At 33.7% G+C, this 17,503-nt stretch overlaps 1 protein-coding gene across 1 annotated transcript; it reads left to right on the forward strand.

Annotated features, from left to right (window-relative positions):
* The first annotated feature begins 1,378 nt into the window (after nucleotides 1–1,378).
* On the forward strand, nucleotides 1,379–4,380 carry LOC133180499 (uncharacterized). Its single transcript, XM_061315009.1, has 2 exons — nucleotides 1,379–1,437; nucleotides 3,747–4,380. Exons 1-2 carry the CDS (start codon nucleotides 1,383–1,385, stop codon nucleotides 4,079–4,081), a joined length of 390 nt encoding a protein of 129 aa, XP_061170993.1. The 5' UTR covers nucleotides 1,379–1,382; the 3' UTR covers nucleotides 4,082–4,380.
* Nucleotides 4,381–17,503: the final 13,123 nt, after the last annotated feature.

The following is a 17,503-nucleotide window of genomic DNA, read 5'->3' on the forward strand; positions in this document are numbered from 1 at the left end:
GTGTGTTGATATCTGTCATATTGTGTGGTGCTTAAAAATGGGCGAGTCTAACAAAAGAACCTTACAAGACATGTCTAAGTCGTTTGCGGATGCACCCCTGAAAAATCAAAAGAAGGGTCTGTATCTGAATACACTATCACTACAACACAAGAGCAACATAGTCCATGTGATTCTTTAGAAGAACATATTCAAAGACTCTGAAGCATCAGCATTACAATCATAATAGAATAAGGCATTTTTCTGAGTATAATTCATTTGTTTGATCATAATAGTTTGGGTTTTGTCGCATCAAATTTAACATTCAGATGAAAATTCTGTTGCGGTAAATTATTTTTCTTATTTATTTTTTCCAGGTTTTAAATATAACTTTACCGCAATATCCGTACAGACAAGTTAAATATATTGCCCAATAAAAACTTGGCACGTTTTGTTTTTATCATTCTATTGATTGGTTCAAATATATAGGTCGATCAGAGAGATAGTTTCATTGGATATCTTAAGGCAAAATAAAAAGGTAAAATATATTGTTTGCTCATTTTTCTTTTCCCTTTTAATGTATTTTGAATACCTTCAAATCTGATAATTTCAGCCTTGCTGTGTATTAATTACTAATTTTTTTTCCTTTGGCATTAAATTTTTATCTTTATCGACTGTTGTACTGAACCATAATTGGTGAATGTTTAATGAAGAATAAACCTCAAGGTAGCTCAGTGGGTTCGTGATCGGAATGTCGTGGGCAGTGAAAAAATGGGTAACAACTGTTCCTTTGGCAGGCTTTCGTAAAGCTTGCAAATCATTCGGATGAAACCTTAAAAACCCAGGCCCTGTTCCACGACAGGTGTTGGCACGATAAAGATCCCTCACTGCTCAATGACCCTGAGTTTCGAGTAAAGGTCGGCACTGGAAACGCTTCACCGGCATATAGTGACGTGTCAATCTCGCAAGGGACCCAAAACTACAATCCTTCAAATAATTATTCACTTTAAACATCTCCGATTTTAAAACCAAAGTTAGTAAATAATAATCAGTTAATTTTGTTAACATTAATACAATGCAGAAATGTTCTAAAATTCTTATTTTAACACATCGTCGGAAAGCATTTTTAAAAATCGTTCCCACTGCATAAAACGTATAACCAGCTGACACATCGTCGGAAATCTTTACCTAACAAAAATCAATATCAATGCGTCAAGACTAAAGCATTTTTAAAAATCGTACCCACTGGATGAAACGTATAACCAGCTGACAAAATTCTTTCAATAAGAAAATGAAAGAGGAATTAAGGCAAAATATTAGATCTTATCAATGTTAAATACATGTTTACAGGTATGTAAATTACCTTTAAGCTGGACGCTTTATTTTTTTTTTTCAGAGTCATCGTAATGGGTGTCAAAGCATTAATATTGATACTAATTTTTTCCATCCCAGCTTTACAAGGTATGTAAAACATGAATCTGTAGGAGTATTGATCACATTAAGATTGGAAATAAATATCTGAGGAACAGTGAAGGTGGAAATTTGTAGATTACTCTTTTGAAAGTGCAAAATGTCTCCTCGTGATTCTGACAGAAGCAGAAGATATTCTCTATCTTTAAAAGAACCCCATGTTCATATTACATTTAGATCTAAAACGCACGTAAAACAATTTACTGTTTTTGTGAATGTTAAATTGTGTTTAAATGGTCTTTTTTCATAAAATATCCTTTAGATCAAGACATTTAAGGATTTGGTGTTCTTATCACAATACAGTAAAAAAAGAGTAAGGTAGACTCTGTAAGATTGACATTTGTTTCAACCCTGTTTTCTAAAATTAAATTAGCAACATGTGCCTTAATAGGGATGTATCATTTTTATGCGCCCGGATCGATAGATCGGGGGCGCATATTGTTTTTGTCCTGTCTGTCTGTATGTCTGGCTGTCTGTCGTCAACCTTAACCTTCGCCATAACTTTTGAACCATGAGAGATAGAGACTTCATATTTGATATGCATACTCCACTAATTAAGTTCTTTCAAATGACAAGGTCAATGACCTTGACTGTGACCTATAAGCTAAAAATATCTTTTTCGAACTTTGTTGCCGCCGGGTGCATAGTGTTTCACAAACACATCTTGTTTTTTCTAGTTTACAGACTTTAATAAGAGTTAATGACAACTTTGTATTCTACATCTTTGTCAAAAAAAGGTGAAGTTAACGAACATTTAGCGATCTCATAAATATTTTAAACAATTCAAATTGTGAACAGAGCAAAAAATGTGAATCCCTATGAGAACAAAGTTTGGGATCAAGTCCTAAGGAGGAGTAAGCATCCCTGTCGACCGGTCACACCCGCCATGAGCCCTCTGTTTTGATCAGGTGAACCGGGAAATCAGTTGTCGCATTAGTATTAAAACAATGACCTATAACCGTATAACAATAGAAACACAGAACATTTTGTTTATTTTTGTTAAATTACAAACTTTGCATAACTGTAAACAGTAGAAGATTGTCAAGGTAACCCCCTCCCCCCTTGAAAAAGGGGGCATATTGCTTTGAAGCCGTCGGTTGTTCGGTCAGTAGACCAAGTGTTGATCGCTTAATATCTTCAAAACCCATTGATTGGCAGATTTTATCAGACTTTGCACACTGATGCCCCCTGAAGAGTAGATGATCCATATTGATTTTAGGTGAGATTAAAGGTCAAGGGTCAATTACTTTAAACATCGTGAAGAGCTTGTCCGTTAAATATCTTGAGAACAATTTGCTTGAGATTCATAAACTTGGTTCTTTGTTCTCCTTCAGGAGTAAATGACCCCTATGGATTTTGAAGTCAAAGGTCGAACTTGACACAGGAAGATACTGTCCATTAGATGTCTTGAGAACCCTTTGCTAGTAAGACACCAAAATTCTTACATTTGTTTCCGTTGGGGAGTAGATGAGCACTGTAGATTTTGAGGTAGTAAGGTCAAGGGTCAAACTGGACATAACAATATTTTGACCTCAATATTTTGAGAACCTTTACTAAAGAAACAAGACTTGGTACACTGTTTCCCTCTAAGAAGTTGATGACTCCTTTTGATTTTGTGGTAACAAGATCAAGGGTCAAGGTGGACATAGGAAGATATTGACAGTCCAATATCTTGAGAACACTTTGCTTGACACATATGAAACTTTGTACACTGGTTTCCCCCGAGGAGTGGATGCCACTGCAGAGATTGAGGTCACAAAGTCAAACACCAAACTGCTCTAGACATAGGAAGATATTGTCTGCTCAATACCTGGAGAACAATTTGCTTGATAAATATCAAACTTGGTACATTGCTTCCCCCTAGAAAGTAGATGGCCGTTATTGATTTTGCCACACGGAGGGCATGGTTTTTTTTCTCTGACACTTCTTGTCTTGCTGCAAAACCATTAATAAGGACAAAATTGTGACCTTAACTTATTTTGTTCCGTTGGAAGAGAGACAGAAGCAAATATGAAATATATGATGCGGTAAAATCATGTTTTCCTTTAAACAATCTATTATTTTTCTTTAGTATATAATTTAAGATAACGAACAGTTATATCAAAGTTAAATTCATTCGCCTTGACCCTTCATCTTAATGGGGTTAAGGTTAACAGAGTAATTGTTAGATAAATCGATATGAATTTAAAGAACGTCAGTCAACATCCGAACTAACGATATGTTAAAACCAGACTTTATATGAATAATATTTTACACGGTCTTAAATTAATGTCTTTTCCCTAAATATTTCATTTAAATAGCATATGCGTACACGATAGAACTAGAAGAGAAGAGGACATCCATATTTTCAAGAATGTGTCGCTGGGTGATTAGAGGAGGACTTATGGCTACAATTGCCACATTTGTCAAATCTGTTGTACTACCAACAGTTGGAATCACAAGTGGAGGGTTAGCTGCAGGCTCCTTGGTGGAGAAATTCTACAATATACTGGCTAAAACGAAGGGATTAATTGTGACAAAAGAGGGATATGTCGACGACTTCCTCCACAATTTTCTTGAATTCCATAACCCTGGAATGGTATACACTTTTATTGAACCTTATTTAGATTTGTTTGCATCATCAATATGCGACTGAATAATAATTGTTATTTCAAAAGCATAATTAGAAAAAAAATGCTTTAGAAAAACAAAACTAATCTAAATGCACATATACAATTTAAACTCTTTCCCCTTTCCTCCTTCCTGCTTTTTTGTACTCTGTCAGTTTTGAATATCCATTTGTTAGCATTTCCGTACTATTGCCACTATTTAGCGATCATGTTCAATGTCATGTATCTATGTTAACATTTTCTTTTTTGACATAAAATATTTCTGTCAATTTTCAATCACAAAAAATACTGTAATGAACTATAGTGTGATATACATATAGTAGTTAAATTTAATTATAGCTTTACTAAAATAAATAAAAATAAAAAAAAGTATATTACTTTGAATTTAAAATTGTCATGTTTAATTTTCTCCCAATCTTGCATACGATTTCTCTATATTACTTTTATATTCACCTGTTTATTCACATATATTCCCCCACAATTTACACCATTTGATGTAAGGAATATTAAGTCTATAAATCTCAAAATAGTTCTAAAGTAATGTTTCCTTGTAATTTGAAGTATTAAGTACAGGTCTGTGCTAAAATCATGCAAAATAGCCATGTAGGTGATATATTAGGGTTCTCAGAATTTGATGATTTTCCACACATAGTTTTCACTTGCACTATGAACCATGTATGCAAAATGAAAAATGTTTTCGTTCATGGTTACCATAGAAATATGGGTAAAGAAATGTCCCTAGCAACCGGCCAATTTTCAGCTTCGATGGAGCGAAAATTCGCTTATCTGTCAGGCTCAAATTAAATGTGAATACTAAAAGAATTTCTTTTTTTTATTGCTGTTATTCTCAAGAGAAATATTTTAAGTGTTTTCACCATCAAAAATATAGAAATTAGATTTAAAGATATATGTATGATAGGTATGGGTATTTATAGATGTTTTCTTTTTTATGACTCAGCATTTTCTTGGATTTTGGAATTATTCAATGTCTAATTTTTCAAATGATTAACCTAATACAGACATCATGTGTGTGAATATAATATAATAGCAGAAGATTTTTTTTCTTTTAGAATTGAATTCAGAAGCGTATAAATTTTAAAAATTACTATCCGTTGCCTAGCAACAAAAATGAATGTTTTTATGGATAAAAAGGGAAAATAATGTAATATGCTGAAGTCAAAAATCACATAAAAAGGTATCCTTGAAAACTCAAAAGAAATTTTAGAATGAAATAAAATTTTGACTCTGCTTTGCAAACTAGGGCATATTTTTTATTTTTTTTTATCTTCATGGTAACAGCAATTTCCCCTAAAAAACACACCACAGAATAACAATTTTAGCACATTCATAGTTTTTCCTGATTTTCATCAGTTTCAATGTTTCATAATGTATGCTGAAAACAGCTCGAAAGCAGTAAACATAGAACAAACCTGCAGTGCATGTCCGCCCCGGAGCTCGAGCAGTTGTCAAAGCAAGAATCATCTTAAGATTTTGCCAAAGGTCAAGATGTCCAAATTTATTTTTACAATAGCTCCATAACTATGTAAGGTATTAAGTTAAAACGTTCACAGTTTATATAAATATATCATTGATTAACAGATAGAAAGTATCACTTGAAAACAAATATTTAAAAAAAATTGTATTGTAAAAATAAATGTTTGGACAAGTTGATCTTTGGCAAAACCTTAAATCTAAATGAAAAGGTATCGAATCAACTGATCACTGATTGCCTATTTCTGTAAAAAAAACGATGTAGATCCGCTTAATTTGATTTGAAATGATTGCCTATTCAACCGAATATTTGGGTTACTGTTTAAAGTAGATCGTTCATTTGGTGTCAGAGAAGATTTTCCATATTACTTGCATGGAGAGGATTATAGAATACTGACATGGAAAATATCTTTCTAATGTGCTAAAGTATATTCAATATTTTAGAATAAAGGTTGTCAAATGAACGGAACATATTCCTGATATTAGCTCTTATAAACAAATCAATAAACGTGGGACTTATTCAGTGCACTTGCAACGTATGGGAACCAGTTTAAAAGGCAACAAGAATTCCGCCAAGATATTAAAGAAAACAATAAAACAAGATTGCGGGATGGTGTATACTCGACTCCGACTACAAGGTAATGAAAATGTGTCTTATTTGTTGTGTATAATTGTTTTCTGTCATTTAAGGTGTTGATCAACAGTCGTTTAACATTTCAGACGAATCATCTGAGGGAGGGATGGAGTGCATAGAGAGAGAGAGGGCATCTCTTAATTTGTTTCATCTACTAACACTGTGCATCAGTGTCAGTATATAATAAATTAAAATTTAAAAATTTCATCACAAAAAAATGTTATAGGATAAGGGCGGTTAAATAAAGGGTTGATCATTTTTCGTTTCTTGCAGGGATGGGGGGGGGGGGGTTGAAAAAAAATTATCTATCCTCAAAAATGTTGAAAAGATTTAGTCTGTTCTCAGCTGGGAAAAAAGTTTAATAATCTTTCCTTTTCTAATGCCACTACCACCTTTACCTCAATAAAAAAAGAGTTGAGGAGTCATTTTTTCCGTTTGTAGTGGTGATGGGGGGTGTCAAACTTCACTAAGGATAAACATGAATAATCTGTCCCTGATTATTATGGAAATTATATAATCTGTCCTTCACTGGCAGGGGAATAATTAATCTAACTTCAAATAATTTGCTCCCTGTCCTCTTTTAAAATTGCTGTCCCCTAAAGTCAAGTTAGAACTTAGCTCTCAAAAAATTACCTTTTCATAATATATTTTTTGTAGAAACAAAGAATGTGTATTGATTATGTATTATGAGGGTTAATAAATGACAAATCATTAATTATCAATCTATTTCTATATATTTGTTCCATTAATTTTCGGTCTTGTTTGACATCTGTAAATGAAAGTTAATTGTTTCTATTTGATGTTTAGAAAGGGCATTTTTGCACATGGTAGCAATATCTAATTCTTGACATCTCTTTCCTGTCTCACGATATCAATGTCATTTACTCATACGTGTTATCAACTTTATGGTTAGATCTTAGGATTGTGTTCTTTGAATTTGTTATGCTTAGCTCTACCTAATTTCAGACTTGTAAATTAATGTCGTACGGATTCACCCTGTTCATGCAACTTTCTTATCCTTAAGTTAATTGGCTGGACAGTACGAAACTGGGCGGAGTTGTCAAAGATTAATTGAGTATAAGCTTGTATGTGAGTCAATCTACGAAAATCCATTGTTAAAATTCAGTTTGTTCTAAATTACATTTTGTGAAATTAATATTTTTGGACTTACAATAAATTCTAAACTTTAAAGCCGTTTAATAATTTGTCAACAATATTACAAATGGAGAGCTAATGCATGCTGCTAAGTACTGAAAGGTCTCTTGTGGATTGGTTGTGCCAGAAACAAATGTACATTATTTCCATGGTAGGTAATGTCCTTAAGATTAAAATGATTTTTTAATTACAAGGGACATGACATTTTTCATATGTTATGACTGTATAGTTAGAGAGATCAAAATACTTTTATACATTGTTAGATACTCACAATATTATTCCATCTTCAGACAAGTATTTAAATTATTTTCTCACATTTTTAAGAGGTCAGTATGCTGAAAAGATATTTCATTTTTAGCTCCCTAAGCCGAAGGCTCAAGTGAGCTTTTGCTGGTTGAAAGGATGATGTGCCAAAACTTCTTTCTGCGGCCCCTTTTTCTACGACGAATTATACTTATTCTACAACGATTTTGATAGTTTTCAAACAAAAGTGAATAAATACGACGCTTTTTGAATAGTTTCAACAGTTCCAACACATTTTAATTATGGGGATTACTGCATTATCTATGATTTTTTAGATCCCATGAGAGCAAAATTCGACTTGGTTTGTGACAATAGGATCTTTTATGAAAAGAGAATAGGCGGCTCTTAGTACAATAGAGGTATGTATGTCCAAGGAATCTACCTTATATGGCTATTGTTATTATTTCGCACATAGTCGCTTACCCAACCCGATGACTGAACGACAAAACAGCTAGGTTTACTACATGTTTACATTTTATCAAAGACACGTGGCTTAGATCAATTCACACATTATCTCTACTACATTTCAACCTTTTAATGGTCAGCAAAGGCTTTTTATACATGATAATACGTATGAACCTCAGTGTTAACAGTTTTGGGTCGAGAAATTCACAATGAAACGTGTATTCACTGATTCTTTGGGAATATTTGTAGCCAATGCCCAACGACGCTTTACAAAACTATGAAATTATACAATGTATATTAATAAAAATTTTTTTTGTAATTATGAGCAGGGAAATTGTAGATTCGTGTCTAATCTGTGACTCAAATGAATAAAAAAAAATGTTTATCGGAAAACAAGAAAAACAATTTTGCCATTTCACCAAGCATTAAATTTTCTTGAATTTTTGTAGTACTCACGCGTAATGCAACTCATTTAGCTGATTGATCGGTTAGAAAGTCACGCCGGTGCCTCGATTAGCATATGAATCTATTCTTACGTCGGAAAAAAAAGTTTCGTCGATCTGTTCCTAATGGGGAAGATCAACCAGATTTTACAATGTTTTAAACACAACATTTGAGCGCAATTAGGTACAATTTTCTCCTTTCACATATAGGTAGATTTCAATAAAATACAGCGAGCATCCAAAGGAGAAAAATGTACCTACTTTCGCTCGTATATTTTAAGGGCTTCAAAGAGTGGGGCGGGGCCAAAATTCAATGGGAATTGGATGTAAACATGGTACCCCTACTCAAAATAAAGATCTTCCGAATTGTTTCCATTTTCGGTAAAAGTACTATTCCATGACGGTACACATATTAGTGATTAAGTGGATGCGAAAATTAGAGTAAAATTTAGATATTTTATTTTTTGCCAACTTACCGGGGGCCGTATGGCATATCATCCTTTGTCCGCTGTCTGTTGTCGTAAAGTTTTCACATCTTCATCTTCATCTTCTTCTTAAGAACCACTGGGTTACTTCAGTAATTTCAACTAAACTTTCCACTTATCATTGGGTAAAGGGGATTTAAGTATGTTCAAATGAAGGGCCACGCCTTCTTCCAAGGAGAGATAATTATGATTTCGTGCAAAAATTAATGGCATCATTTAAAAATCTTCTTCTCAAGAACCACTGTGTTTAAAAATATGAAACTTATCTGGAATCATTGTGAGGTAGTGTAGATTCACGTTTGTTCAAATCATGACCCACGGGTGGTAGGGTGGGGCCACAGTGAGCGACCAATGAGTTCAAAATGACAGGTGTTGACAATAAGTAAAAGTGTTACAGGTACAGATTAATAAAATGCTTTGATGGCAGGGACATAAAGAACACCGATAATTTAATAAGTACATTATAAATGTATAAGCGATCAAAAAAGTCCTTGGGCATTAGCACTCTGACCCTTATTTCTCCAATAAATGTCATGCAGTAAATAAATGAGGAATGTGAAAGACTTGTAAAATGCTACTTTAAAAAATCAAATAATTTAATAATATTGTACTTCAAATTAAAACCAGAAAATTGAAATATAACATGTAAAACATGTCCAAAATGAATTTAGAGTAAATCAGTCAATTTCACATGGTGGTATTGAATGCAAAATGTACATGTGTTATACAAATTGAGAAGAAATGTGAAGAAAATTGGGAAGTTATGATCTTTTATATTTAAAAAATGTGCACAAAAGTCAATTTAACAGAAAAGGGGACAGAAGTAAAAATGTTTTATTTTCGGATTTTTTTAACAAAACATATGATAAATTAAGAATAAACAATTTTGACAAACAAGATGAACGTAATTTAGGAAAATACAGGATAATATCGTAGAGATATAATGACCATTATTACTTCAAAAGGAATGGATAAATAGCAGAAACTTATTTTATGCATGGTAGATGTCTTTTAGAGCCTTTCAATTATAATTAATTAATTGATGTTCTGAATAGCTTGGAACAGAAAAACGAAGCTACAAGTGGATCTTTATTTTAGAAATTTTATTATCATTGTCTTTTGACCAAAGGAATCGATCATAGTGACAATCCTAACTTCAAAAAATCTTTGATTCTATTTTTTTTTCTGCCCCTTGATGTTTTGAAGCATTCACATAAATATCATTAATTTTTATTTGACCATCTTTCAATTGTCATATGCATCAGATCACTTTCAATTCGTAATAAAGCGTCAAAGATTTTAAAAAAAAAAAGAATATATATATATATATAATTTATCTGCTGTCATTGAAATAATGCCTTTAAATCGATTTCATTGATCCAGTACAGGCTTACACTTAAAATAGTCTGATTTTATATAGATAAAGAACAAGATGAATGGGATTTGAAATATTTTCCTGTACGTCAAATGTTTACTACGTACATGTACCACCATTTACCTTTTAGAATGAAAGAAGTCTTCATGACATGCAACGAATTAGTCAGAACATGTTTATGTTGATATTTCTTACCTACATTTTTGGTAAAGTTGAGTGCATAGAGCAAACATTTTAGATATGTTTTGTTTGTTTGTTTGTGTGTTGTTTAACGTCCATCTCCAGAATTTTCCACTCATATGGAGTGTTTGCATTCCCGCGATAGAGGAGGGAAGGATGATGTTGATTTATCAATAAATGATCTGGTCCACGCTTTAAAAACAATGTTGGTTCTCTTCGTTAAAATATTTGATGCTCTTTCAAAGCCCTCCTGAGGTATTTGTGCAGCAGCAAATAAATAAGAAGTTGTTTTGACGTTTCGAAGTTATTCATAGTTGGTAACTTCCCAAAGTCCTGTCAGTGTCGCTTTGCAAAAGACTGGAATGGTTGCGGTGTCTGTTTGAGTGATGGATCAGTCATTTTTTGTTTGTTTGTTTGTTGTTTAACATCCCTCTCGAGAAATTCTCACTCATATGGAGAAGCCACCACTTGCCGGTGGAGAGATGCAAATACTGACTTACACTCGGCACGTGTGGCCATTGAGCATTGAGTGATCTTTTTTGTGCCAGCATCTACTGCGGGACGGGACCTCGGTTTATACGGTCTCATCCGAAGGACCGGTCTCCACGTCCCACAGTGGGATTCGAACTCCGTACTCCGCGACTCGAGAGCAAACATTGTACCCACTGCGCCACGCGGACAACCTTAATTCATTGTGAGGAAAAGGTGTAATTTAGTGCTACAAAGTCACACGTTTTGATATTATATTGTGATTTTAAATATTTCTAAACTCTTCGGGAGTTTCTGAGAATTAATATTAGACTTGCACCACTTCTTAAAAATTTTGTAGCATAGTCGTCAGAAGTCTCTGAATCAAAACCATGGAGTCTTGTAGGGGGAAAAATCAAAGGTTGATGGACCATTATCGGACCCTTAGTGCATAATTTGACGACCAGTTTAATGAAAAAAGGAAGGATAACTGATAAAACGTAGTTTGCTTTTCAATTTTCTATTAAAATATTCTATCAGGAGTAATTCAGCTAGTTACATTTTTAGTTCTCTATCACGAGCTCTGTTTACTTAAAAATAAAAACTAAAAGAGAAAGAGAATTCTTTATAATTTACTACAGAAATTTCCTACTCAAGGTTACTACTACTATTTCTATTTTTCAGAAATATTTTTCTTCAATTTTTTTCTCTTGAAGGTCAGCTTTAACAGACAACATAAACATACGCATAAATCGCATATTCTATTAACAAACTGAGTAAATTATTGTTGAACATATATCCAATGAAATTATTTATTCAATAAAAGATACATTTATACCAACTCAAAATATTGCCTCAATATTCTGACGAAATAAAGCTCATTTTAAATAGTCTGATAAAAGTAATATGAAAAAAAGATAATTTAGAAAATCCTTACCCTTGGTAAATGTTTGTAAAATTTATCCCTGACAAAATCAGAAAAGTGGAATGTAACCATAAACATTGCACCTAGAAGACATGGGATTTTTCACATATAAATGAATTAAGAAAGGCACATGATCTATCGTTCCATTTGCCGGTTCTCAGTAGATCAACGCAATCTCTCTTTTCAGCTTTTTCGGGATAACCGACGCTCGGTTCGTTTGGATGCCAATAAGTAAAGTTCATGGTCACGTTTGACTTGTTCCAACCGTATTGGCCCTCAAGTTTAAGATCATTTCCGCTCGTCCAGGCGCTGCAGTTGGAAAATACGTTCAAGGAACAGGTGCCTAAAATGATTCATTGCATATCATTTAAGACTTTGTAGACCACTTTTATTTCGCAAGGCCACAAAATAGGTTCTCCGCCGAGGCATAGAAAAGACCGAATCAAATAGCATGAATTTTTCATAACCTTGACTTTTACATATACAAATATCCTCACTTATTTTGAAAAATCATTAGACACATGAACTTCAACGCTTCATTCAAGATATTGATCATGAAGCGCGTTTCAAGAAATATGCCGGCGCGAAGGGTCGTAGTGCATGTTCTCGTGTATTTTTAAAATTTAAGCTCATTTCTTAAATAAAGCATGAAAAATAGTTGTGTATTGGTAGTTCTAAAATTCTGTGTTGATTATATATACATTGAATGTATAAAAAATATAGTACAGGCATTACAAATTCAATTTGAAGAAATTGGGACATTGTTATATTTGTAAAAATCATGTCCCTTTTAAAGTTGATTGTCTCATCTATGCCCCTATCGTCAAATTGTTGTTGTGCTATGAGACATTGCTTAGCATGATTTATATTGGATTACTGTAAACTATTTTCTATACTAACAGACATACTCTTCTTTCAGAGGCTTACCCTTCTTAACCCTTTAACCCCCAGAGACGCATTTGGACGCATTTTCAGCATCACAGATATTTAACTGTTGGCGTTTTCTAAATATTCGGGTTACATCAAAACAATTGATATTTTCTGAAACTAGAGAAGAAACTAAACAATTTTTCTACTCAAAGTTTTTCTGTGCGATGTTGAGAAATTATCATAAACTTGAATTGAATATTGCATATCATTGCAGGAAGTTGATAAAAATACGCATAAATGACTGATTTTGTGCTATCTTCTGTTAGCTTTTTCTTAATAACAAACACAATAAATTAAAAATGAATGCCATAACCTGAAAGCTGGGAATTTTCCCTACATTTTTTATTCCGGACATTATAAGGTACTTGCATCCGTTACAGAGATATTTGTCGTTGAATATTGGAACTTTTACCAGTAAAACACACAAAATGCACTATGACGTCATTTGACCTTTAACATGCACAATGAAATCGTTCATGAGCTCAGTGTAAAACAAACTGGTTCTTTTGATATTTGGAAAAGATTTATTTTTTTAAAAAATGAATTATTTGTAAAGAAGAGTTAATGTACGACACGTTTTGAGCCATAAACATGTAATAAAAGGATTTTTCCATAGCTTTAGGAGACACATATTATATACATGTATAGTAATAGTCTTTGGCCCAACGCCCCGATTGCGTGCACCCATTGTATCAGAAATCCCTGTTGAATTTTGTGTCAGTCCTACATGTAGTAGGAATAATCAATCAAATAATTAAATATTTACCTTTACCATTTTCCTAATCTTCAGATTTATTATTAAGAGTGAAAAAAAATGTAAAAAAAAAAAAATTCTAGTACTTGGTGTACTTTGAAAGGAAAAGTGCATTTTTATGAAAGCGACAGGATAGATAACGCAGTTAGTCTTTTTTTTTCTATGATTAAAAGATTAAAAAAAAACTGTCACAGTGAAAAAAATATATCAAAAGTACAATGTAGTACGTCGTAAACGTAGCCAAACAAACAGCTGATTTTAATCAGATTGCTATATTTACAGAAATAACCTCTGAATAAACACACAGGAAACTGGGGTTTCTTCGTTCGTGTTAAATTCATTTTTTCAGTCATCACAGAGCTAAGAACAAATCTATATCAAACTGGATAAAATGGAAAACTTGGGATAAACAAACAAATTCTCCCTCATTGCCTAATCCTTTACAGATTAGCCGGGATTGCAAGTATGTGTATTGAGGAAGTTGAAAAGTTGAATCTACTGCTACAACAAAAATAGAACGGGACAAATACGTAAAATATTTGCCAGAACAGCTCGCAAAAATAGTAAAATGCGCTATTGGATATAAAAACCACCATTTTACTATTTTTCAAAAGCCGTGGAGAAATGTTAATGAAAGTACAATCAGAAGTATTCGGAAACTATGCCTAAGCTCTATAATTTTGGTAAAACTTGTGTTTTTCACTATAGAAATCAACGGAAAATATTTTTAAAACACCCCCTTTTTCCCTTTTACAGCGATTATGAGTTATTCAACAAATGTATACCAAAGCGCTTGTTGTTTCACGGGCCGGGGGGGGGGGGGGTTAAAGATAAATTAACATGAGTTAAACATATGGAAAAAATGAAGGATCATTTATCCATGTCCATGAGTATTTTAAAATCTGAGTACTATTTTAAAATCTGGTGATGTTCTAAAGCCTGATTTCAATGGATATACATCTTTTAGCCCCCTTATAAAAAGAATTGCAATTAAGACTAATTAACAATTTTACACTGTTAATAATTATGTAATATTGTAATTTTTGAATTTACCGGGTGGTAGTAAACAACAAGAGGCCCATGGGCCATGTCGCTCACCTGAGCTTATTGGCTAGGAAGAAGCAGAAATCAGTTCAGTATTGAACGGGGAAAGGGGGGGCAAACTTTAATTTAAATTACCTCAGGATGCTTCCATATCAATATTACTAATCATGACTTTGCTTCTTTAAACAGGAGAATTTTAAAGATTTTTTTCCTATGTTTTCCACCGTCACGGTAGCTTATACTGTAGAGCTTCCGCTCCGTGATTGGAAGGTAAGAGGTTCGAGCCCCGGCTGCGACTGACCTAAGTCGATAAAAAATAGGTAGCAACTGTTCCTTCGCCAAGTGCTCAGCACTTTGAAGTGAAAGTTGCGGGTCCTTCAGATGATACCTTAATAACCGAGGCCCTGTGTCACGACAGGCGTAGGCACGATGAAGATCCCTCACTGCTCAATGGCTCTCGGCACTCAGCCGAGTTAAGGTCTAAATTTGAAGGCCTTTACCGGTATATGGTGAAGTCTCTATATGAGTGAAAAATTCTTGAACGGGACGTAAAACAACATACATGTACTATCAATCAATCCTATGTTTTCCTATGTAAAACTCTGATTTCTCATTGTGGCCCCACACTACCCACCATAAATTTGAACAAATTTGAATCAACACATCCTGAGGATGTTTTTATTTTATAATAATATGACTAATCATAGCTTTGCTGTTCTTGAGCAAAAGATTTTTTCAAGATGATTCCTATATTTTCTTTTCTTATGCAAAACCTAACTGACCCCCTGTTGTGTACCCATGATTTGAACAAACTTGATTCCACAATACCTAAGGTTGCTTCTGTATAAATATGACTAATAATTGTTAAGTTGTTCTTGAGAGGAAGATCTTAAAGATATTTCCAATGTAAAAGCATTTCACAGTAGAAAAGGATTTATCATAAGATAGTTTTAAAAATGTAATTAACTAAGAAGTAATTAATTAACAAAAATTATATTGAAGTCTATGGGGACAAGCGACTTCTTTTAAAAGTAAATGTTCAAATAATACGAATATTAATAAATACTGTGGTGGAAAGATGCATTAAAACATTAGAAATAGAATGACAATTGAAAACGATTTTTTTTTAACCAGATAATTTTTTTAAATAATTGATTTTATTCATTGATTATAAACAGAGGGAGATAACCCTTACCAAAATTCAGGGTCATAAATTAGGACATATCCCACCCTTAGATGCTAATAGTAATAAATGGTAATTACGTCAAAATATAGTGAGTACAAAACACATCTGTTGTGTATTCAATTTCATTGAATCTGTTGGTATTAGGGATGGAATACCTAAACTTCTTTGCTGATTCAGCATCCAACTTCTTCTGCTAGCTTCTGAATGCCTGACTTTCTCAAAGCTTTGCCTTATATACCCTTTGGTTTGGCTAGTCCATTCCAAAGGTTGTTAGGTCATACCATTATTAGAGGTCTTCGGTGCGTTTTACTCGAATATGTCCCTTAACCATTACACCTATATATTTCTATGTAAAATTTCCACCCCCTCTTGCGGCCCTGTCCTACCCCCGGGGGTCATGATATAAAAAAAACTTGAATTTACAGTATGTAATGAAGCTTTCACGTAAGTTTCATTTTTTCTTGTCCAGTGGTTCTTGAGAAGAAGATTTTTAAAAGATGCCACCAGATTTTCATAAATTCTTAATTATTTCCCTTTGAAAGACGACGTGACACTTCCTGTGAACAAACTTAAATTCTCTTTACTCAAGGATGCTTTGTAGCAAGTTTGCTTGAACTTGGGCCGATGGTTCTTGAGAAGAGGTCTAAAATGTGACAAGTTTACGGATTACAGACGACAGACGGACGCCGGACACTCTTTGATCAGAAAAGCTCACTTGATGATTAATTGATTGATTGTATGTATGTTGTTTTACGTCCCATTTGAGAATTTTTCACTCATATAGAGACGTCTCCATATACCGGTGAAGGGCTGCAAATTTTGACATTTACTCGGCACTCAGGGCACAGCAGTGAGGGATCTTTATCGTGCCAACGCCTACCGTGACACAGGGCCTCGGTTTTTAAGGTATCATCTGAAGGACCCGCAACTTTCACTTCAAAGTGCCGAGAGCCCGGCGAAGGAACAGTTGCTACCCATTTTTTTTTTATCGACTTAGGTCAGTCGCGGCCAAGATTCGAACTCACGACCTCCCGATCATGGAGCGAGCGCTCTACCGACTGAGCTACCTTGAACGGTAAAAGCTCACTTGAGCCTTCGGTTTAGATTAGCTAAAAATTACAATATGACAAGTTGTCATATTGTAATTTGTGGTATTTACCTCCACTCGGTATATTCAAAAGTTACAATATGACAAAACATTTGTAATATAAGTCAATAACTAGTGAACTCTTGTTTGCATTAAAAAAAATAATGACAAAATTGTCATTTTTATTGAATTAAGGCGTGTAAAATGTAGGCTGGAATCGAGAGTTAGTGTGCGTAGTTCTTTGTCATACTCTCCCCATGGTCATCTTTTAAAACTTAATGATGAACTAGTGATATTGTATGTTCGAGTACATATCAGGGTGTTGTGATTTCTCAGATGCAGGTCGCTGGAACTAGGCAAGTAATTTTATTCAATGATAAAACTCTACTTACACTGTAGTAAATGGGGGCCCATTTGATGTAAAAAACGACTGGGCATTGTTTCTTCTAAAACACATTGGTTTTCCAAAAAGAAGAAAAAAAACGTGTATTTAAGACGAAATATTTTCTGGCATGATTCCGAGAACATCAAATCAACATTTAACAAACGAATAAGAGACAATGTTCAGCAAAATCCCTCCTCC

The sequence above is a fragment of the Saccostrea echinata genome, unplaced genomic scaffold (assembly GCF_033153115.1).
Source record: "Saccostrea echinata isolate AGI-Se365-2 ecotype Australia unplaced genomic scaffold, CSIRO_AGI_Sech_v1 ptg000006l, whole genome shotgun sequence".
NCBI classification, from domain to species: domain Eukaryota; kingdom Metazoa; phylum Mollusca; class Bivalvia; order Ostreida; family Ostreidae; genus Saccostrea; species Saccostrea echinata.